This window comes from Lampetra planeri, chromosome 53 (genome assembly GCF_965212315.1).
Source record: "Lampetra planeri chromosome 53, kcLamPlan1.2.h2, whole genome shotgun sequence".
Taxonomy (NCBI): Eukaryota; Metazoa; Chordata; class Hyperoartia; order Petromyzontiformes; family Petromyzontidae; genus Lampetra; species Lampetra planeri.
In genome coordinates, this window is record NC_136159.1 from 817433 (window position 1) to 840492 (window position 23060).

General features: G+C 57.1%; 1 protein-coding gene across 1 annotated transcript; it reads left to right on the forward strand.

The window, feature by feature from the left end:
• Positions 1–550: 550 nt before the first annotated feature.
• On the forward strand, positions 551–19122 carry PCSK4 (proprotein convertase subtilisin/kexin type 4). Its single transcript, XM_078617153.1, has 14 exons — positions 551–1091; positions 7834–7938; positions 8152–8286; positions 8731–8877; positions 9762–9838; positions 10111–10199; positions 11699–11871; positions 12017–12229; positions 12983–13083; positions 13916–14149; positions 15475–15632; positions 16437–16570; positions 16752–16937; positions 18637–19122. The coding sequence occupies exons 1-14, from the start codon at positions 885–887 to the stop codon at positions 19042–19044; spliced, it is 2367 nt and encodes a 788-aa protein (XP_078473279.1). The 5' UTR covers positions 551–884; the 3' UTR covers positions 19045–19122.
• Positions 19123–23060: the final 3938 nt, after the last annotated feature.

The following is a 23060-nucleotide window of genomic DNA, read 5'->3' on the forward strand; positions in this document are numbered from 1 at the left end:
CCGGTTCAGATAATCGTCACTGGTGTTGGCCGTGGGCGGGAATCAAACTCGGCTCGCCAGATTCACAGCGCGGAGCGCTAACCGCTACACCACCGCTCCCCACACACACAGAGATACCCACACAGAGAAACCCACGCAGAGATGCACACACAAATACAAAGATCCCCCGTGTAGCCTTGCAAGACTGTTGGGGCAAGTGCTGTTCGCGAGCACCTATCAAGGCCAGGGACACGCACGGATACACAAAACAAAGACACGCACGCGCACACAGAGGCGCGCGCGCACACGTGGAGACGCGCGCGGGAGGGGCTCGTCCAAGTCAAGCTGCTCGCTCGCTCGCACTGACTCACTCAGCCCCCTCCCCCGCCCTCCCTGCCAGCACTCGCCTTCATTTCTCGCGCTCCGTCACCCCCCACCGCTCCCTCTTCCACCCTCCCTCTCCCTCCGCTACGCGATGGTGACGCGCATTGGAGCGGGGGCTCTGGTCCAGCGTAGATCCTCAAAACCTCGGAGCGGCCCCCGCAGCAGCTGCACAAGACGGGAGGGAGGCGAGACGACGCCCCGAGCCGGGCTCCAGGACCCGGAGCGACACTCGCGAGGAGAGCGGCACCCAGGCGGAGAGGAGCGTGAAGCCGCAGCGCGCGTCTGCTGTTCTCTCTCTCTCGGTATCTTCACCCTCCACTCTCTCGACCTGTCACGTCACCCGTCACCTGCTGTCATCTCCTCTCTCGCCTCCCGAAATCTCCGATCACCCCCCACGCTCGCCTCCTCTCTCTCAACTCCCGTCTTTCCCTCCTCTTCCTCCATTCACACCGTCCGTCATCCCGTCCGTCCGTCCGTTCCGATTGGAACCCCCCTCGCTGCCCCCGCTGCGAGGTTCCACGATGAGGGGGGGCAGCAGGCGAAGCTGCCTGCACGCTGCCCGCCTGCTGGGCTGCCTGGCCCTGGCGGGGTGCTGCTGCTGGTGGAGCCCCGCGGAGGCCACCCCGGGCGCCAGGCAGTACGTGAACGAGTGGGCAGTGCAGATCGAGGGGGGGCCCCACGTCGCGTCCGCCCTGGCTGACGAGCTGGGATACCGTCTACTAGGCCAGGTGAGCCGTGGTGGTGAGTGGGGTTGGTGAGTCGGGTGGTGGTGAGTGGGGTGGTGGTGAGTGGGGTTGGACGGTAGTGGTGGTGAATGGGGTGGTGGTGAGTGGGGTGGTGAGTGGGGTGGGGGTGGTGAGTGGTGGTGAGTGGGTGGTGAATGGAGTGGTGGTGAGTGGGGTGGTGAGTGGGGTGGGGGTGGCGAGTGGGCTTAGGGGTGGTGAGTGGTGGTGGTGGTGGTGAGTGCGGTAGGGGTGGTGAGTGGTGGTGAGTGGGGTGGGGGTGGTGAGTGGTGGTGGTGAGTGCGGTGGGGGTGGTGAGTGGTGGTGAGTGGGGTGGTGAGTGGTGGTGGTGAGTGCGGTGGGGGTTGTGAGTGGTGGTGAGTGGGGTGGTGAGTGGTGGTGAGTGGGGTTGTGAGTGGTGGTGGTGGTGAGTGGGGTGGGGGTGGTGAGTGCGGTGGGGGTAGTGAGTGGTGGTGAGTGAGGTGGTGAGTGGTGGTGAGTGGGGTAGGGGGGTGGTGAGTTGCCTTAGGGGTGGTAGCGGTGGTGGTGGTAGAGGTGGCTCATTGCCAGCGAGCCTTCGACACTTCACGTGGCCTCAAGGTGCACCTAGCCTGGCACAAGCACCGTGGTGACGTCACAGCCACTTAGTAACGAATGACGGCTGTTGTTGGTGGTGGAGGTGGCGAGTGGGGTAGCAGTGGTGGTGGTGAGGGGGTCGTGGTTGATGGTAGTGGTGGTGAGTGGGGTGGTGGTGAGTGGGGTGGTGGTGGTGAGTGGGGTGGTGGTGAGTGGTGGTGATAGTGGAGAGCGGTGGCGCAGTGGTTAGTGAACTGCGCTACGACCCTGTCCACCCGGGTTCGATTCCCGCTCACGACCAATAACAGTGACACTTCTTTGAACCGGTTCCGGGCCTCCCCTAGGTCGACTCAGCCTCAAATCAGTAAGCTGGTGCGATGTGTAAACATCCGCACTTTGAGAGACAAAGGCGGCCGGGCGTGTATTGTTCACCCACCCCCTCGTGTACCGTGCCGGCCTTCATAGGTGCTCATTAACAGCACTTGCTCCAACAGTCTGTAAAAGGCTATATGGGGACCTGTATATTTGCCTCGAGTAGGGGTGGTGGCGGTGGTGGCACAAGAAATGCTGAATTTCAACCGACACTATCCGGAACGCTGTCACAGGAACAGTTTTGTTCACGCCACATCCATCCTGCCTCAATGTGTCCGTATTGTGCCCTATATTCACAGCAACCTGTGCATTTCATGATAAGATTATGGGCTACAATAATATCGGGTTATGGATAGGCGCACCTTGCACTCTCGTGGTAGTGCCTTACGCCGACAATCCCGCTCCAAGCCGGCCCAGCAGCGTTCCGGAAAATATCACGTGACACGTGAGACTCTCGTTACAGGTGAAGTTGGTAGTGGCGATACCCGTGGCGGTGGTACAGGCGGTGGTTCTGCTTATCATTCTCTACTCGTCGTCATCGTTAACAGCATAGCAACCATCTCCACCACCATCATAACCTGAACCATCATCACAACCACGACATCTGCTATCACTCTTGCCGACTCCATTTGCAACATCATCACCAGCAGCAGCAGGGGCAATATCCAAATCGTTATCGCCACCGTCGTCATCATAATCACATCGCAATCGTAATCATCAGCAGAGGCAACAACAGCAGCAGCAGCATCGTAATCACCACCATAATTTTAATCTAAAGTCATCAGAAGCATTAGCAGCAGCATAATTACTGAACGTGTCATCTCTAATAATATAATCCGTTTCCATTGTGAAAACAATCCTCATCATCGTCATCATCAGCGCCATCATCGTGGCCGTGTGCACTGGTCACGGTCAGCGAGTCGTCTCCACCGCCATGCGCGTGCGTGCGCGTGCGTGCGCGTGCGTGCGCGTGCGTGCGTGCGTGCGCGTGCGTGCGTGCGCGTGCGTGCGCGTGCGTGCGCGTGCGTGCGTGCGCGTGCGTGCGCGTGCGCGTGCGTGCGCGTGCGTGCGTGCGCGTGCGTGCGCGTGCGTGCGCGTGCGTGCGCGTGCGTGCATGCACGTGCGTGCATGCGCGTGCGTGCGCGCGCTTCCTGGGGCTCCGCCGTGCTGAGATCGAGGCGAGGGAACATTCACTCGCCTCGCAGCAGCAGTAGCAGTAACAGCAATAGCAGCAGCAGCAACAGCAACAGCAGCAACAGCAGCAGCAACAGCAGCAGCAACAACAGCAGCAGCAGCAGCAGCAACAGCAACAACAGCAGCATCAACAACAACAGCAACAACAGCAGTAGCAGCAACAGCAGCAGCAGCAGCAACAGCAGCAGCAGCAGTAGCAGCAACAGCAGCAGCAGTAGCAGCAGCAGTAGCAGCAACAGCAGTAGCAGCATCAGCAGTAGCAGCAGCAGCAGTAGCAGCAACAGCAGCAGTAACAGCAGCAGCAACAGCAGCAACAGCAGCAGTAACAGCAGCAGTAACAGCAGCAGCAACAGCCGTCTATTCATTATCAGACGCACACGACAACACAAAGACAAATATCCCCCGTATAACCATAACAGACTCTATAATAGAGGTTGTTTTTGTTAGATCGCGTACATATATAAATGTGTCGTTAAACCCGCCACCACCCGACACAGCAAATTAGTAAGGTTTGTCACGTAAACAGAACGTGCCAATTCGTTATTAATACAATCCACAACATTTACAATCTGAGTACGACGTTTCGCCAGTAATTACAACTGGCATCATCAGGCGACAGACAGAATTGTGGAAAAATCCTCCTCCTGTTTCGTTCCTTAACTAGAGGGGCAGCTGTGGTGACACCCCTTGTGAGCCCTTCTTGAGAGAAGTGGGGGAGGGTTAATTAATGCATCTACATTTCTTTGGATATCTATTGCCGGTTCGGGTTATTAACATGGTAATCCACGCACATTATGCATGTACAATGTTCTTTTACATACTGACGATTGTGTCCACTAAAATAGCAGTACATGTTCACAGGTAATTCACATTGAAGTATGGTGACCTGTATAGGCATGCATTTAAACAATGTATTATGATTATTCGCTTCCAAGCAGCGCTAAAGCTTGCATCTATCCGAACGGTTAATTTATTTTTATTTCTCTCAATTCAATAGATTATCGAATTAGTCTTGGCCAGTAGTAGCTATTTTTGCACAGAACTTCAACATTATCTAAACCAAATGTGTGTCCTGGTTGGCACGCGTGTTCTGCCACTGCAGACCGTTCTATCTGGGAGTATTTAATGTTCCTTTGGTGTTCGTTTAGTCTCGTGCTGACCATTCGTCCTGTCTGCCCATCATAGCATTTGCCACAAGAGCACTTCACAGACTGCTGGGGCAAGTGCTGTCAGCGAGCGCCGACACAACACAGACAGCGACGCACCTAGAAAGACAAAGACCACCCGTGTAGCCTACGCCAGGTCGCAGGGGCAAGTGCTGTCAGCGAGCGCCTATTGAAGCTGGCACTGCGGGTGGTGGGCTCAGCGCCACGCCCGGCCGCCTTTGTCTCCCGAGTGATGACTCTTACACACCGCACCACCTACACATTCACATACACGCCCCCATTCTCAACGACAGCTCCCGATCTCGTACAATCATTCTCTCTTCGACGATACGACTGACTCCTGTGATTCCGCCCCCTTGTGGGGACATCGATGTTTTGTTTCATTCTGTGGCGTCCCCCACTCCGCAGTGCACCCCCTCTCGTCCGGAGTTCTCTGTCGAGATCAGTCCAGGCCTGCCGTCAATCACGTGACTTGTGTGTGCGGCCACCCCCACTCAGGCGTGAGATGAGTACCTGGTGCGATGTGTGATACATCACCACTGGGGAGACAAAGGCGGCCGGGCGTGGTGCTGGCCACCCACCCCCCTCGTGTGCCGTGCCGGCCTTCTTCGGTGCTGCTCGCTAACAGCACTTGCCCCAACAGTCTGTTAATGGCTACACGGATGATCATTGTCTTTGATGGTGTTGGCTATTATGATGATGGTGATGATGACAACTATATTGTGGTGATTGTTACAATGTTGATGGGTGGGAGGTCTGACCACGCGGTGCTGATGGCGATGTGAATGGGGGTGATGTTAATGGTGATGTTCATGGTGGTGGTGGTAATGTGAATGGTGGTGGTGGTGATGGTGGTGATGTTAACGGTGGTGATGGTGGTGGTGATGTTAATGGGGGTCATGGTGGTGGTGATGCACGTAAACACGATCTTGATTCTGGCAATAGGCGATGACGATGATGTAATTTGCTAGCGGATGTCGTTATGAGTCAAACCCCGATCGAGATCATCAGCGAGCTCCTGTTTCAGCAGCTGCTCGCGGTGATGTGTGAAGGAGAGCATGGACGATGACCCCCCCCCCCCCATCATTAACCCCCTCCCCCCATCCCCATCACCCCCACCATCCTCATCACCCCCCATCACCCCCACCATCCCCATCACCCCCACCATCCCCATCCGCACCGGACCGGTTCACCGGAGCGTCGCTGTGTAATTAAAGATAATTGTTAATTGGCCACGTGACGCTGTGTTTGGATTGTGTGATGTGGCTGAGTCTCGAGACGAATCAGAACAAGAGTTCACACTGGAGGAATCCGGTGAGCTGTTAAGCTCTTTTCAAAGATCTCGAGCATTGACGAATGTACCCTGTCCCCTAACTCAACCCCAAACCATATTCTTGGTTCTTTCGGTAAAGTCACATAGATAGAAAATAAAAAGTAAAAATAAAAAATACAAATACATTTTAAATAATAAAAGCAATTTTTTTTCTATCTACGTGACTTTACCAAAAGAACCAAGCATATGAATTCCTGCAGTCACGAAAGTTTTAAGTCAAAACGTAACCGTAATCGTTCGCGCAACCCTAACCCTAATTGTAACCATATCCCCAACTCTGACCAGAGCCTGAACATGACCGCAAGGTCAAACAGTGACCCTAAATCAAGAGTGACCCTAACTTATACCCCAGCTGCTCTAACCTAACCCCTGTCCATGGATCTTGAGTCGATCACTCGACTACATCGGCTACACGACACTGCCAACGCTTTACCTCTCGTGCAGAAATAAAAAACCCACAACGCATTTGTCAACAACACCGGGTGGTATGGCCTTATAATGGAACATTTATAACAGGCGACGTTTCGGGCAATGACCCTTCTTCACAGAACATTAATGTACATGCAATAAAGGGCCATTGCTCGAAACGTCGCCTATTATCCATGTTTTGCGTCATCAAGCCACATGGTATTGTTATTGAAGAATGCGCTGTTATGAACGCAGCATAACCCCCCCCCCCCTACAAACACACACGCGCGTGTTTGTGGCGGCTTCCATCCGCCCCAGCTGCTGCCATGCCCCAAGGCACCGCTTCAACGCTGCACACGATGCGAGTGTGGTTAGCGTGGGGTTGGTGGGTCACGACGGGAGCGCGTGTGTTTCGTGCTCCTGCCTACGAAGTCGATGCTCCCGTCCTCGTGTGATGGCTCGGCACTCTGCGTTGGGTTCTTTCCGATCCCTCGGCGCGGCAGCGGAAACAATGGTCACGTGTCATAAACCACTCCCCACCCTCAGTGACAAAGATCCCCCGGAAAGCCTTAAGATAGTTTGGAGGAAAGGGCGGTTAGCGAGAACCGATGAATTGGTCATGGGGCCTCCCCTAGGTCGACTCAGCCTCAAATGAGTGCGTGGTGCTATGTGTAAACTTCGCCACGAAGACAAAGACAGCCGGGCGTGGGGTGCTGGCCACCCACCCCCCCTCGTGCACCGTGCCGGCCTTCACAGGCGGCGCGACTCGCTAACAGCGCTTGCTCCAACAACAGCCTGTTGCGACTCTACGGGGGATGTTTTTCATTGTCTTGTGAATGCCCTCGCCACTGTATTCAGTAGCTGCTCAAATACCAGAATAATAATTAACAATTGTTATTAGTGTGTATTAGCATTTCTACTCTAGTCCGACTTACTGGTGCTAATCAGTAATTGTCATTATGCTGTAGTTATTGTTTGCGATGTTCTATTAAAAACATGTTTTATTAGTCAGCGATTTAATGTTCAACGAATGAACATTGACAGCATTGCTGCCGTCTCGTGGCGAGCCAGGGTAGAGCTCCCCCTCAATGCCCACCCACAGCAATTGAGTTGGAACAGATGGAGATGAGTCCACGCTTTGCCGTGCAGCCTTCTGCTGCTCGCGAGCCGTGGGCATGCTCCACCCACGCGTTGCAGGCGACACCGCAGCATCTTAATACGACTCTTGACTTGAACTAGACTATTTGTATTTTGCCAGGTGAGGCCCACTAAGCTATGTAACTCTCTTTCAAAAGCAACCTGACCACAAATGAGAGCTCATCAAAGTGGCTCGTCGTGCGGAAATTTATAGCAGCCGTCAAATACCCTAAACGCGTGTCGATTCTACACGTGGAGGGAAAACCCCTGGATAAAATCCACGCGACCACGGGGAGAGAGAGACACGCCAACTCCAAATATACAGCAGGTGCCAAAAGTCGGGATCGAACCCACGACCTCCTGTATACCAGGCGAGGTAGTGAACATCTCGCCACCGCGGCACCCGTCTGCGTGCGATCCACCAACCCTCGCCGCTGCCTCCACAGCGCTGTGGGTCGCAGGCAGCGGCCACGCGCAGCAGCGTAGCCACCAACAGCGCCGGGGCCGGCGCGCGGCTGCTCCGATGCGTAATCGCTGCCCCGTGGCCGCCTTGCACCGGCAGATCGGGGCGCTGGACGACCACTACCTCCTGCAGAGGCGCGACCTCCCGCGGAGGGTGCGGAGGGACGCCCAGGAGCACACGGAGCGTCTCTCCAGCGACCACCGGGTACCCACCCCCCACCACCACCCCCACCACCCACGTCGACTCACGCGCGCCGCCCACTGACGCCGCTCCTCGCGCGTTCGTTTCTGTGTCCGCTCATTGCCTCTGCTGCGCCCCATCGGCGCGACGTTCGCCGAGACCACTCAAGGTGGCATCACGACTCTGCCTGCCCCGCACTGCCCCCCACTGCCCCCGTCTGCCGCCCCCCCCCTGCAGGTGAAGTGGGTGGAGCAGCAGTACCACAAGGATCGCTCCAAGCGCGCGCCCCCCCGCGCCCCCCCCGCGCCCTGCCCCCACTGCTCCCCCGTGGACATGTTCGACGACCCCCTGTGGTTCAAGCAGTGGTACCTGGTGAGCACCTGGGGGGGTGGTGAGAGTGGTACCTGGTGAGCACCTGGGGGGGGGGCGGGGGGGGGGTGGTGAGAGTGGTACCTGGTGAGCACCTGGGGGGGGGTGATGAGAGTGGTACCTGGTGAGCACCTGGGGGGGGGGGGCGGGGGGGGGTGGTGAGAGTGGTACCTGGTGAGCACCTGGGGGGGGGGGTGATGAGAGTGGTACCTGGTGAGCACCTGGGGGGGGGGGTGATGAGAGTGGTGGGGGCGATAAGGTTGGTTGTGGTGATGGAGGTGCTCGCTAAGGGCACTTGCTCCAACAGACTCTTCAAGGTTCCCGATTTGCACGGTTGACTACGCACAGTGCAAAATAAGTTCAACATACATCTCTACCAGACACAACCACCAACACCCCGTGCCCCCCCCCCGCCCCCCGTGTCCCCTGTGCTGCCCCCCTGAGCAGCAGGACACGCGGAGGGACCGCTCGCTGCCCAAGCTGGACCTGCACGTGATCCCCGTGTGGCGCGCGGGGATCACGGGCCGCGGGGTCGTGGTCACGGTGCTGGACGATGGCCTCGAGTGGAACCACACGGACATCCGCGGCAACTACGTGAGGAAGGGGGAGGGAGGGAGGGGGGGAGGGGGGGAGGGAGGGAGGGAGGGGGCACACGTCCGCAGTGGGCGCCGTGAGACTCGTGCGGCCTCACAGCGAGAGGGGGGCCTGGGCTCGGCTCCCGGATTTGGGGACATTTCAGTCGCGTGGAGTTCGAGCGTTCTCCTGGGAATACGAGGATTCGTCTTCTGCCCAGAACCCTCCTCCACAAATCCTACCCACTAAACCCTGACCCCTAAAACCTGACCCCAAGCAGAGGCGTACCTTGACATGGGTGTCTGGTAGAGGGGGCAGCTGCAGCAGCAGCAGCTGGGTGTCTGGTAGAGAGGGCAGCAGCTGCAGCTGGGTGTCTGATAGAGAGGGCAGCAGCAGCAGCAGCAGCTGGGTGTCTGGTAGAGGGGGCAGCAGCAGCAGCAGCAGCAGCTGGGTGTCTGGTAGAGGGGGCAGCAGCAGCAGCAGCAGCTGGGTGTCTGGTAGGGGGGGCAGCAGCTGCTGTGTTCAGTGTTGATGGGCCCTGGACACCGCGTCGGCCAAACCCGGCCTGGAGTTGAAGAGTCACTGAGTGATGGACGATTCGGATATAGCATGCAAGGAGTGCTCACCCCCAATCCACCCTCCAGCCCTATTCCTACCACTAATTCTGCTCCTACCCCTATCCAACCCAACCCCTATTCTACCACTAACCATATCCTCCGATTAGCACGGTTGGCTACGTACAGTGTGAAAGAAGTTCAACATACACATACATATCCAATCCTACCCCACAATCCTAAACGCGAACCCCGCTACCCTACCCCGAACCTGATCACTAACCCTCCCCTACTCCCAACCTGATCACTAACCCTTACCCCGCTCCCCTCCCCATGACCCCTGACCCCCAGGACCCCGACGCGAGCTACGACTTCAACGACAACGACCCCGACCCCTTCCCCCGATACGACATCACCAACGAGAACAAGTGAGACCACAGCCACCGCCACAAACATTTCTGGGACTCCCCTAGGTCAACTCAGCCTCACATGAGTACCCGGTGCGGCGTGTAAACATCGCCACCCGGGAGACAAAAGCGGCCGAGCGCGCTGCCGGCCACCCGCCCCCACTTCGTAGGCGCCGCTCGCTAACGGCACTTGCCCCAACAGTCTGTTCAGGCTACCCGGGGGATCGTTGTCTTTATACCCCCGTGACCCCCGTGTGTGTACCCCCGTGACCCCCGCGTGTGTACCATGGCAGGCACGGCACCCGCTGCGCCGGTGAAATCGCCATGCGCGCCAACAACGGCAAGTGTGGCGTCGGGGTGGCCTTCAACGCCCGCGTGGGAGGTGAGCGCCTCACTCGCTCACTCGCTCACAGACTAACATTGCCCACAGACTAACACTGCCCATAGACTAACATTGCCCATAGACTAACATTGCCCATAGACTAACACTGCCCATAGACTAACATTGCTCATAGACTCACATTGCCCACAGACTAACATTGCCCATAGACTAACACTGCCCATAGACTAACATTGCCCATAGACTAACATTGCCCACAGAATAGCATTGCCCATAGACTAACACTGCCCATAGACTAACATTGCCCATAGACTAACATTGCCCACAGACTCATAATTGCCCATAGACTAACATTGCCCATAGACTAACATTGCCCATAGACTCACATTGCCCATAGACTCACATTGCCCACAGACTAACATTGCCCATAGACTAACACTGCCCATAGACTAACATTGCCCATAGACTAACATTGCCCATAGACTCACATTGCCCACAGACTCACATTGCCCATAGACTAACATTGCCCACAGACTAACATTGCCCATAGACTTACATTGCCCATAGACTAATATTGCCCATAGACTAATATTGCCCATAGACTAACATTGCCCATAGACTAACATTGCCCATAGACTAATATTGCCCACAGACTCACATTGCCCATAGACTAACACTGCCCATAGACTAATATTGCCCATAGACTAACATTGCCCATAGACTAACATTGCCCATAGACTCACATTGCCCACAGACTAACATTGCCCACAGACTCACATTGCCCATAGACTAACATTGCCCATAGACTCACATTGCCCATAGACTAACATTGCCCATAGACTAACATTGCCCATAGACTCACATTGCCCACAGACTCACATTGCCCACAGACTAACATTGCCCATAGACTAACATTGCCCATAGACTAACATTGCCCATAGACTAACATTGCCCATAGACTCACATTGCCCACAGACTCACATTGCCCATAGACTAACATTGCCCATAGACTCACATTGCCCACAGACTAACACTGCCCATAGACTCACATTGCCCATAGACTAACATTGCCCACAGACTAACATTGCCCATAGACTAACAAGTTATTGAGTAAATATCAAGGACGGAACTAAAAATGGGAGGAAGGCCACGCTCACCGACGTCTTTGAGAAAGGGCACCGAGAGAGCGAGAGAGCGAGAGAGATTGTGTACCCAATACCAATCAGAATCACAACGGCGAGATCACGCAGAGATGGAGTCAGTGGCGTGGCCAAGATCTCATTCCCGGAGCGGCTCTCCGCACCGCTCCGGCTGATATCCGGCACCGTGCCACACCCCACGCTCCACGCTGGTGGTCCCATGTCAGATCCGAGTGGCCCACAGTGGCCAAATACCCAAAGATCGATTCCCCAGTGATGGGCCAGACCACGGCTAACTGAACGCGATCCACGTAGCCCTCTCCCACACCCTGCCACCACCCACCCGCCCGTCCCCACGTAACCCCGTGGCCCCCTTGACCTCCCCCGCCCCCGCCCCCCCAGGGATCCGCATGCTGGACGGCATCGTGACGGACGCCATCGAGGCGAGCTCCATCGGCTTCAACCCGCAGCACGTGGACATCTACAGCGCCTCCTGGGGCCCCAACGACGACGGCCGCACCGTGGAGGGGCCCGGACGTCTGGCGCGCAAGGCCTTCGAGCACGGCATCCTGCGGGTGAGGAGGGCCCTGCCCTGGCCACCCACCCGCCTGCGCGCCCTACACCGTGGGAACGACAGCGCCAACACCACGCGTCCTCCATTATAATTAGCATCGTCGTTATCTCTCACCCCGAACATCGACCCCGTGACCCCGTCGCCAGGGTCGCGGCGGGAAGGGCTCCATCTTCGTGTGGGCGTCGGGGAACGGGGGACGGCAGGGAGACAACTGCGACTGCGACGGCTACACGGACAGCGTGTTCACCATCTCGGTGAGCAGCGCCTCGCAGCGCGGCCTCTCGCCCTGGTACGCCGAGAGGTGCTCCTCCACCATGGCGACGGCCTACAGCAGCGGCGACTACAGCGACCAGCGCATCGTACGTACCCCCCACCCCACCCCACCCCACCCCACCCCACCCCACCCCACCCCACCCACGCACCGCTTCCACCCACCAACCACCCGCGACGAGCCTGCGTGTGCAGGGGGGGGGGCACCTGGAGACAGGGAGACAGCAGGGGATAGGGACACCTGGACGTGGACTCACCTGGACATTGGGACACCTGGAGACAGGCAGACAGCAGGGGATAGGGACACCGGGACATGAACTCACCTGGGCATGGAGACACCTGGAGACACAAACACCATTAAACAGACACTCCTAGGCATTGAGACACCACAATCATGTCACAAACAAGTGCGATGACATGATCACATTGCTAGTGATGCTGTTGGTGATTTTGATGTTGATGGTAGTGATGTCGATGATGTTGATGGTGTTGATGTTGACGATGTTGTTGATGGTGGTGGTGTTGACATTGTTGTTGATGGTGGTGTTGATGTTGTCAATGTCGTCCGAGTGGTGTTGATGTTGACGATGTTGTTGATGTTGTCGATGTTGTTGATGGTGGTGGTGTTGATGTTGACGATGTTAATGGTGGTGTTGATGTTGTCAGTGTTGTTGATGGTGTTGATGTTGACGATGTTGTTGATGTTGACGATGTTGACGATGTTGTTGATGGTGGTGTTGACGATGTTGTTGATGTTGACGATGTTGTTGATGGTGATGTTGACGATGTTGTTGATGGTGGTGTTGTTGACGATGTTGTTGTTGATGGTGTTGTTGTTGCAGGCGAGTGCGGACCTGCACAACGCGTGCACCGACACCCACACGGGCACCTCGGCGTCGGCGCCGCTGGCCGCCGGGATCTTCGCCCTCGCGCTCGAGGCCAAGTGAGGGGCGGGGGGCGGGGGGAGGGGAGGGCTGAGGGGGTGGGAGGGAGGGCGGGGCTAGAGGGGACGGGCGGGGGGGAGGGAGACGGGGGGAGAGGGAGGGGAGGGGGACGGTTGGGGCTAGAGGGCTGGGGGGGGCGCTTTCAGGAGCGCTTCTGCGGCCGTCTGGAACGCTCTTCCACCCGATATTAGGAAGCCACTGGAGCTACGCCACTTTTAAATCATCATCATGTAGATTGACAAACTCTTTGTTTGAGAACTGCTTTTTGTGTGTTAGTTTGTTTTCCTTCCCCCGCACCTCCGATTAGCGCGGTTGGCTACGTACGGTGCGAAAGAAGTTCAACATACTGTACATACAGACGGGGTGGGGGTGGTGATTGATGGTGGCATAGGAGCGGTGGTGTAGCGGTGAGCGCTGCGCTGCACTACGAACATGCTGACCCGATTGCGATTCCCGTTCACGGCCAACACCAGTGGCGATTGTCTGAACCAGTCCTGGGCCTCCCCTAGGTCGATTCAGCCTCAAATGAGGACCAGGTGCGGCGCGTAAACATCGCCACTGGGGAGACAAAGGCGGTCAGGCGTGATGCCGGCCACACCCCCTGTGTGCCGTGCCGGCCTTCGTAGGCGCTCGCTCACAGCCCCAGCAGTCTTTGAGGGCGACACGGGGGGTCTTTGTCCTGTGGTCGTCGCCGCGTCGATGGTGGACCGTGTTGAACGGGTCGCCACGAGACGCCCCCCCCCCTCCCCCACTGCGCAAGCAGCCACGGCGAGCCACGTTCTGTGGGCTCACCGTCGCCCCCCCCCGTCCTCCTCCTCCTCACCACCGCAGCCCGGCGCTCACCTGGCGAGACGTGCAGCACCTGGTGGTGTGGACGTCCGAGTACGACCCTCTGGCCAACAACCCCGGCTGGAAGCGCAACGGCGCGGGCCTCATGGTCAACAGCCGCTTCGGGTTCGGGCTCCTCAACGCCAAGGCGCTGGTGGAGCTCGCGCGGCCCGCCACGTGGCGTCACGTGGCGCCCGCCAGGGCCTGTGTCGTCACAGACGACCGGTTCACGCCCAGGTGAGCGGCCCGGTTGGGGTGGGCGGTGGGGTGAGCGCGCGGGCAGGTGTCGGGGGGGGGGGTCAGGGGCAACGGTGCTGGGGTTAGGGGGTAGGGATGTAAGGGTGCTGGGGTTAGGGGGTAGGGGTGTGAGGGTGTTGGGGTGTAGGGGTTAGGGGTCGAAGTGTTGTGGTCTGAGTCTCGACTGAGTCTAGAGTAGTCTAGAGTCGCTCTCTTGGTAGAGCTCCCTCTCGTGGAGGCCCCTTTCGTCAGCAGTGGTGCCAGCGAGCGATTTCAGGGCTGGGCCTTTACCCTTATGGTAACTTCTACCACTCCGTCATTAACCACTCGCACACCCACTCACTTCCCCATCCACTCACCCACTCACTCACCGACTCGCTCCACCATCCACTCACCCACTCACTCCCCCATCCACTCATCCACTCAACCACTCATCCACTCACTCATCCACTCACTCACCCACTCACTCAACCATGCATCCACTCAACCACTCACCCACACGTCTCCTCACTCAACCACCCTCATCACTCATCCATCCACTCACCTGCCCATCTGGATCATTCACTCACTGAATCACACATCCACCCACTCACTCACTGACTCACCCACTCACTCACCTACTCACTCACTCACCCACTCACTCACTCCACCAACCACTCACCCACCCACTCACCCACCCGCTCGAGCGGGGCGATGGTCACCGAGGAAGGCGCCGCTGTTCCACAGACACGGCCCGCGGTCGTTCCGCAGTAGGGGGCGATGTGTCAGCTGTGCGCCTGATCCAAATGGAGTGATTCGTGGTGTCATTGTTCAAAAGTGGCCCGTGACTCCGGCACACGATGGCCTACTCTTGCGAACGACGTCACGGCATCTTTATCGTCACACTGCGAGTGAAGCAGACGGTCCGTAGTGGTAGTGGTAGTACATTTTAGATGTTTAATGAACATTACCGCAGTAATAACCACCCACTCGCTCGCCCACTCACTCTCTCCCTCGCTCCTACTCTTGTGAGTGATGTAAGGCGACTTTGAACGTCCATTGTGAAGCAGACGATGCACAGTCGTGGTATTGTTATGGTCAATACACCACATCACCGCAGTATTAACCAGGGTGGCACGCCGGATTCGAACAGCGAACCTCTGCAACAAACACCGAGCACGCGACCGCGCGTGCCGCACTGTACGAGTAGAAATTGAACTTCTTTCGCACCACCGTACGGAGAAAATCGTGATAATTGGAGGTCCATCACCGCTGCCCCACAGCGCGCTAACTGTTGTGGCACTACCACCACCCCCCACCGCCTCCCCCACGCCACGGCACTGCAGGTGGCTGGGTAACGGGCGGGAGGTGTCCGTGGACATCCCGACGCGGGGCTGCGAGGGACAGGAGAACGAGATTCGATCCCTGGAGCACGTGCAGCTGGAGACGACTCTGGAGTACACGCGGAGGGGCGACCTCCACATCACGCTCACCTCGCCCACGGGTGAGAGCTCATCCAGCTCACCCCCCACTCCGCTCACTCACCACCCCTCACCTCCACCCCCCGACTCTGATCCACGCAACCCTCACACCGCCAACACCACCACAATCACCACTTCCCAATATCATCACCACCACAATCACCACAAACCAGCGTCATCACCAGCATCACCATCAACACCGCCAATGTCACCAACATAACCACCACCATTAATCCAGCAGCGTGGAGGTAGCGAGGGTTGGTGGCTCGCACACAGATGCTCCGAAACTCCCTTCGCTTGGCCGTCGTGGGGACGCGGGCACAACAAAGTGTGGACTCCACTTGTCCCCCCTGTGCGGGACACGGCGCTTCCCCCACAATGCACGTGCCGGTCTTCTCCGGATGCTCGGGCTTGCTCCCGCACGTAAACGCTCAACCATTGGCCGATAATTACAGCTTCATATACAGAGGACCGCAGAGCACAGGCGGTTGTTGCTGCTGCTGCCTTCCCGCTCGTCCGTGGTTCTCCCTCGCACCCCTGAGACATCCTCGTGGTCGTCACTCTCACCACCCACGGCCCTCGTCCGGCACTCGCCAACGGGGACGTGAACCGCGGCGCTTGTGCCAGGCTAGGTGCACTTTGAGGCCCCCTCACGTGAAGCGTGACAGACTCTTGCTGCCGGCAGGAGGTCACGAGTCAGGCCCAGGCGCCACGGGTTGACTCACCCCTCTCTGTTGGATGTCTGAGATGAGTGTTGATAGAGCTCGCCACTGTGCCACCACCATCATCATCATCGCTACCGCCCCCCCCCCCGCGGCCCCCCACAGGCACGACCACGGCGCTGCTGGCGGAGCGCGAGCGCGACGCGTCTCGCGACGGCTTCAAGGGCTGGCCCTTCATGTCGGTGCACACGTGGGGAGAGAATCCAGTGGGGACCTGGACCCTCACCATCACCGACCGGGTGAGTGTCTGCCGGACGTGGATCTTGAAGCTTCCCAGTCTCTTTGCGTCTCTCACTCTCCCCCACCAACCCACCGAGAGTGCCGTTTTTACAATTCCTGATCTTCCCAAAAAACTTTGTCGTCGTCAATGTCACCGCGTGCCACTGCCGCCGTGTGACCGACATCGCCGCTGTGCCGCAGTCCGGGCACGTGGAGAACGAGGGCCGCGTGGTGGCCTGGCGCCTCGTGCTGCACGGCACGGCCGCGCGCCCCACGCACATGGCGGCCCCGCGCCTCTACAGCGCCTACAACGCCGTGCAGAACGACCGGCGCGGGGTGGACGCCTCGCCCGAGGACCCGGAGGACGCCGCTGACGCCAACTCGTGGGTACGACTCACGTGGGCTGGTGGGGTGCGGGAGGGGGCGGTCTCACCTCATGATCCAATTTCAGTTTTCAGTTTAATTTATTAGGTATAGCCCTGTGAGCCATGCGGCTCTTGACTCGGGTGTAACCGCAACAAAACTAAAACATGAACAAGAAACATCTTAAAGTGACTACACGCAACAGAAAAAATCCTGGAAAAAACAGCAATGTCTTCCAGAAAAAGCACTGCATTTCAACACTGTGTGCAAAAATCCCAGTGGGATGCAAGTCAAACAATAACAACCATGAGACAATGTAGATTAAAGTTATCAGGCTAACTCTGTACTACAACAAACAAACATGGCCAGACCAAACCGTCCTCAAAATCACCAAAATAAAGCCACAAAAACAATGTAACAGTGATCATAGGAACTGTGATTCAAATCCAACAACAAACGATTAACATAACATGTACGACCAAACCCCGCAGCCATAGCTGGTTGCATGAGTCACTCCATAACAGCAAGAGCATCAGTAGCAGAATAAACATTTCTCGATACACCTTTAAAGATCAACACACCACAATCAAAACTCAAGATCATACTTTGCAGCGGTCATCCGGAATGATACATTTGATTTCAGGCCATTCTGAATAGCAGTGGCAGCTAAGTGTACAACTCCTCTAGAGCAGTTTTGAGTGAAGATCTCACAGGTAAATTTTGATTTAAAGCTTTCGTGACTGCAGGGATTAATATTCTTGGTTCTTTCGGTGAAGTCACGTAGAAGGGAAATAATAAAATAATAAAAATATTAAACAATTAAAATTCTCACGACGTTTCGATGTGATCGAAGTTGCAGTTTATTGGCGATAGCATTCCAGACCCTTGATGACAAATATCAGAAGAGCCTTTACCCTTTCTGGCGGCAATAACAGGCCAGGTGTTAAGGATGTTCATACACCAAACAGACACCTTACTGGCAAGCCTTCCAAGTCTGCATTAACCACACGTCAAAACATGCAAACAAACATGCTCTGATAATTATACTGAATATGTGGCATTGTCTTTTAAATTGATTGGCCTACACCAGAGACAGCCTTCTTTATGGCATTGTCTCGCCGATGTTGGACCAGAGAATGCCAAAAGGTGAAAAAGCAAACATCAGAGCACGTGCAGCTCGGGTTGAACAGCAGTTATATCTGTGGGACCTTTTTTGCCAGTTTCAAACCGATGAAAAATGTAAGAATTGGCTTTAGCCTTTATGGCAAAAAACAGGTGTGAAAATGTTCAAACACCAAATAGATAATTTCTTTTGCGTATTGGTGATTCTGGCAAGAATGTCCCATCGACTCAATTCTCCAAATTTGCCAATACACCGCAAATTACTCATCAATAGAGAATCATCCTTGATACACAGGGACAGCTGCCACTGCGGGTGCCCCTATCAAATGTGCGGAGACTTCCCGGCGTGTAAGCGGTGCTCATTATCACCACTGCCGTTGTCACACAGGTTACCATCACACGCAACATTGTACCACCACGCATGCACTCATCCTTGATTTATTGGGTTAGGCCACGTAGTGATCTGGCCAAATTTGTGTCACAAAACCCTCCACAACTATTTCTCCCCTCTCCCCTGTCCCTCTCTCCCCTCTCCTTATGTCTCCCCCTACTCACCCCCCTGTCTCTCCCCCACACTCTCTCCCTCCTTCTGCCCGTGCAGGGCTCCACAGGAGTCTCCTCGTCCTTCCCCGGCACCCGTGGCCGTCCGGAGCCCCCCGCCTCCAAGTCGGCGGAGCGCAACGAGGTGGACGAGGAGGAGGAGGAGGAGGCGGCGGCGGGCGACGACGACTACGGCGGCGGCGGCGAGGTGGCGAAGGCGGACGACGCGGACTCGCGGCACGGCCCGCGGCTCCCGCCGTACTTCGTCGCGCCGGACGAGGTGGAGCGGCTGCTCGGCCTCTCGGCGGGTGGACGGCGGCGGCAGGGCGGCGGCGGCGAGGTGGAGGGCGAGGTGGAGGGCGAGGTGGAGGACGAGGCGGAGCGAGCGGAGCTGCACCGCCTGCGCGGAGACCCGGGCCGGGCGGACGCGGCGAGGGCCATCGCACGGCTGCTCGCGATGAGAGGGTGACGGCGGGACCAGGGGCCGTCCTCGTCTCACCTCGTCTCACCTCGTCTCACCTCGTCTCACCTCGTCTCACCTCGTCTCACCTCGTCTCACCTCGTCTCACCTCGTCTCACCTCGTCTCACCTCGTCTCACCTCGTCTCACCTCGTCTCACCTCGTCTCACCTCGTCTACCACGCACGACGACGCGGTCGGCACAGAGGCGGCGGAGGAGGGAGCGAGGGGGGAGCGAGGGGGGGAGCGAGGGGGGAGCGAGGGGGGAGCAATAGGGGAGCGAGGGGGGAGCGAGGGGGGAGCGAGTGGGGAGCAAGAAGGGGAGCGAGGGGGGGAGCGAGGGGGGAGCGAGGGGGGAGCGAGGGGGGAGCGAGAGGGGAGCGAGGGGGGAGCAATAGGGGAGCGAGGGGGGGAGCGAGGGGGGAGCGAGGGGGGAGCGAGGGGGGAGCAATAGGGGAGCGAGGGGGGAGCGAGGGGGGAGCGAGGGGGGAGCGAGTGGGGAGCAAGAAGGGGAGCGAGGGGGGGAGCGACGGGGGGAGCGAGGGGGGAGCGAGGGGGGAGCGAGAGGGGAGCGAGAGGGGAGCGAGGGGGGAGCAATAGGGGGGGGAGCGAGGGCCGATTGCGGGCACACGACTCGGATAGAGATGTGGGCAGGGCTGGTGAGGCCTCGTGTGGTGAGGGAAAGGGCGAGTGTCGTGAGGGGTAGTGTGGTTAGGGGTAGTGTAGTGTGGTTAGGGGTAGTGTGGTTAGGGGTAGAGGTAGTGTGGTTAGGGGTAGTGTGGTTAGGGGTAGAGGTAGTGTGGTTAGGGGTAGTGTGGTTAGGGGTAGAGGTAGTGTGGTTAGGGGTAGTGTGGTTAGGGGTAGAGGTAGTATGGTTAGGGGCAGGGTTGTTGTGGTTAGGGCTACATGGGCAGGGCTGGTGTTCCCCGTCAGCGTTCGAGTGATTCTCTCCCCTGTGCCATCCTCCTCCTCCTCCCCTCCGCTGTTCTCTCCGCGCTGCGAGGAGCAGACATCCCCTAGACGACTCCAGCATCACCGCCCTGCACCCGAACCCATCCGCCTCCTCCCCCACCCAGCATCACCAGCCATGGTCACACCACCCCATGGTCCACACCGTGTGGGGAGGTGGGGGAGACTGTCATCCAGAAGTAGATTGACCGTAATTCATGACGTTCAAACAATCGACCCTAATTAATCAAAATAATTCGTGTTCCAGGAATCTATTTCAGTTCCACCGATTTGGGGATGCGTCGTGAATTAAAGTGAATTTGGTGGTGGTCGGTGATGGTGGTGGTGATGGTGATAGTGGTAATGGTGGTGGTGATGGTGGTGGTGGTGATGGTGATGGTGGTGATGGTGGTGGTGATGGTGGTGATGGTGGTGGTGATGGTGGTGGTGGTGGTGATGGTGGTGGTGATGGTGGTGGTGATGGTGGTGGTGGTGATGGTGGTGGTGATGGTGGTGGTGATGGTGGTGGTGATGGTGGTGGTGATGGTGGTGGTGATGGTGGTGGTGATGGTGGTAGCTAATTTTCCAAATGTCTGTCTCCTCGCCCTGGTCCCGCGGAGGCCACCCACCCGCTCGCCCTGGCCCCCACCCACTCGCCCTGGCCCCCACCCACTCGCCCTGGCCCCCACCCACTCGCCTTGGCCCCCACCCACTCGCCCGCTCGACAGTTCCCGTGATGCCAGCGACTCGAGACGCCTTCGTCCCGTGACACAAATTCCCCGCCCCAAGCCACCAAACCTTTCGTCCGTGTCACTCCACGTGGCGTGAGTGCATGCCGATTGTGCTCGCCGTGGCGAGACTGTGCGCCGAGGGAACACGCGAACGTCCATGGGTTCAGAACAACGTCGTTTGTCCACCACAGTGGCAAGTCCACCGGCCCCTTCATTCCCGGCACCACTAAACGTCCCAGTAGAAGCATCGCGTCTTTGAGCAGCCAACGTTAATCTCGACTTTCGTGGGTCTCATCGGCACATGTCCGGCTCGTTTCATCGATGACATTGGAACTTCCACTCCCATCTCGACACGATGGGACCCTCCCACAACGTTGAGCGCTTACAAGCAACGTGCTATGGTGGCTCATGATGCCCTCTAGTGGATTAGCAATTAATTACCGCGATAACCGAATGATTCGGTTGTTCATGCGTTCTTTCTTCCTATTACCCTTGGAGCTTGGTACTCAATTCTAAAGGTTCGGGATGGATTGAAGAAGGCCTACTGCCCGAAACGTCGCACATGATACATTCCTGTTATTTTAAGGCCACGGAACTTGTCGTGAGCTTTCCTATCAATTAGAAATGCGCGGATGAGAGCCGTCTTTAGAGCCACGCTCTGCTCGGAGCGGGCGAGTAACGGGTGGAGCTTCCGCGGATTTCCTTCGGCCGTGCGCGTGCCCCACGGCGCCCCCCCCGAACTCTCCCCCCTCTCCCTTCCCCCTGGACACGGAAAGAGACGATGACGACGAAGACGACGATGACGAAGACGATGTCGCCGTCTTTTGTTCTCGCCGAGATTTCTTGCGATCTCGCGGCGAACCTCCATTCCGGCTTCTTAATTTATTTCGTGATTTCGATGTTCGGCGTCGTGCGGCGGTGCGCGTCTGCTGCTTGTAATGATGATGCTCACGGCATGAACACAATGAAACCCCTTGCAGAACAAACACGAACGCTTTGTTAAGCCGCATGGGTTTGAAAATTATATTTTAGTACCAAACACGTCCGTGTCCGTTGGTTTCCCAACATTCGCGACTGCCTTTTTATTTAATTTTTCATTGTTTTGAATCCATTCCGATTGCGCGACCCGTGGTTGAGACTGAACAAGCGGGAAACATGCCAATGTTGGGGTAACGTTGGGCAAACGATACCTACCACATGCCAACGCTGGGGTAACGTTGGGCAAACGATACGTACCACATGCCAACGTTGGGGTAACGTTGGGCAAACGATACTTACCACATGCCAACGCTGGGGTAACGTTGGGCAAACGATACTTACCACATGCCAACGCTGGGGTAACGTTGGGCAAACGATACTTACCACATGCCAACGTTGGGGTAACGTTGGGCAAACGATACCTACCACATGCCAACGTTGGGGTAACGTTGGGCAAACGATACTTACCACATGCCAACGCTGGGGTAACGTTGGGCAAACGATACCTACCACATGCCAACGTTGGGGTAACGTTAGAACAACGTTGGCATGTTTACAGGAAAATCCATTCGTAAATCTGGTAGAACAGTGCACTCGGGTTTGTCTGCTACAGCCGAGTGTGTGTTTTTAAAACATAGGTGAAAGGTGAAGGCGCGGCCCTTCCACCTGCTGCTCGCGTCACTACTGGTAGCGGCAGGGCCCCGCAGTGTCCACGCTGCCCACTCACTCTTGAAGAGACTCAGCGGCGCGTTAGCGAACCGCAGGCGAGCGGGGAGGCAGCAGCTAGGCGGTGAGCCGGTGCCAAATCCCCTCCAAGCTCTGCAGTCATCTATGTTTTATTTTTATTATTTTATTACTTCCCTTCTACGTGACTTTACCGAAAGAACCAAGAAGATATATCAAGGTGTTATCGGCCCAATTAATGAGTGTTCGCACGTGGGAGGAAACTGGAGCGCCTGGGGAAACCCCACGCGTGCGAGGGGGCAACACGATATCCCAAACACAGCGAGCGGGTCAAGTCCACGTTGGCTCCGCGGCCTTCCGGCGAGCCAGGCTACGGCTCCTCGACGCGCGCGGGGAGGGAGTTGAACTAAATCTGTGTGTGATCCACCAACCCTCACCACTCTGCCGAGTGCATCTCCGCAGAGGCGCGAGTTCCCGACGTACCAAAGCGAGGTGCCAGCTCTTTGGTTCTGTCGGTAGAGTCACGTAGATATAAGATACATTAAATCACGACGTTTGGATCGCAACACAAGCAATAATGCACATGGACCCCCCTCTCTGTGTGATGCACATGGACCCCCTTCTCTGTATGATGCACATGGACGCCACCCTCTGTATGATGCACATGGACCCCCCTCTCTGTATGA

What these genes read in the sequence shown, in the direction of transcription:
- PCSK4 (XM_078617153.1), top strand. Translation starts at nt 885, where the DNA reads ATGAGGGGGGGCAGCAGGCGAAGCTGCCTGCACGCTGCCCGCCTGCTG. An exon ending in GATACCGTCTACTAGGCCAG is followed by an intron (nt 1,092 to 7,833) that starts GTGAGCCGTGGT and finishes TTGCACCGGCAG; the next exon opens with ATCGGGGCGCTGGACGACCA. An exon ending in TCGAGCACGGCATCCTGCGG is followed by an intron (nt 11,872 to 12,016) that starts GTGAGGAGGGCC and finishes CCCCGTCGCCAG; the next exon opens with GGTCGCGGCGGGAAGGGCTC.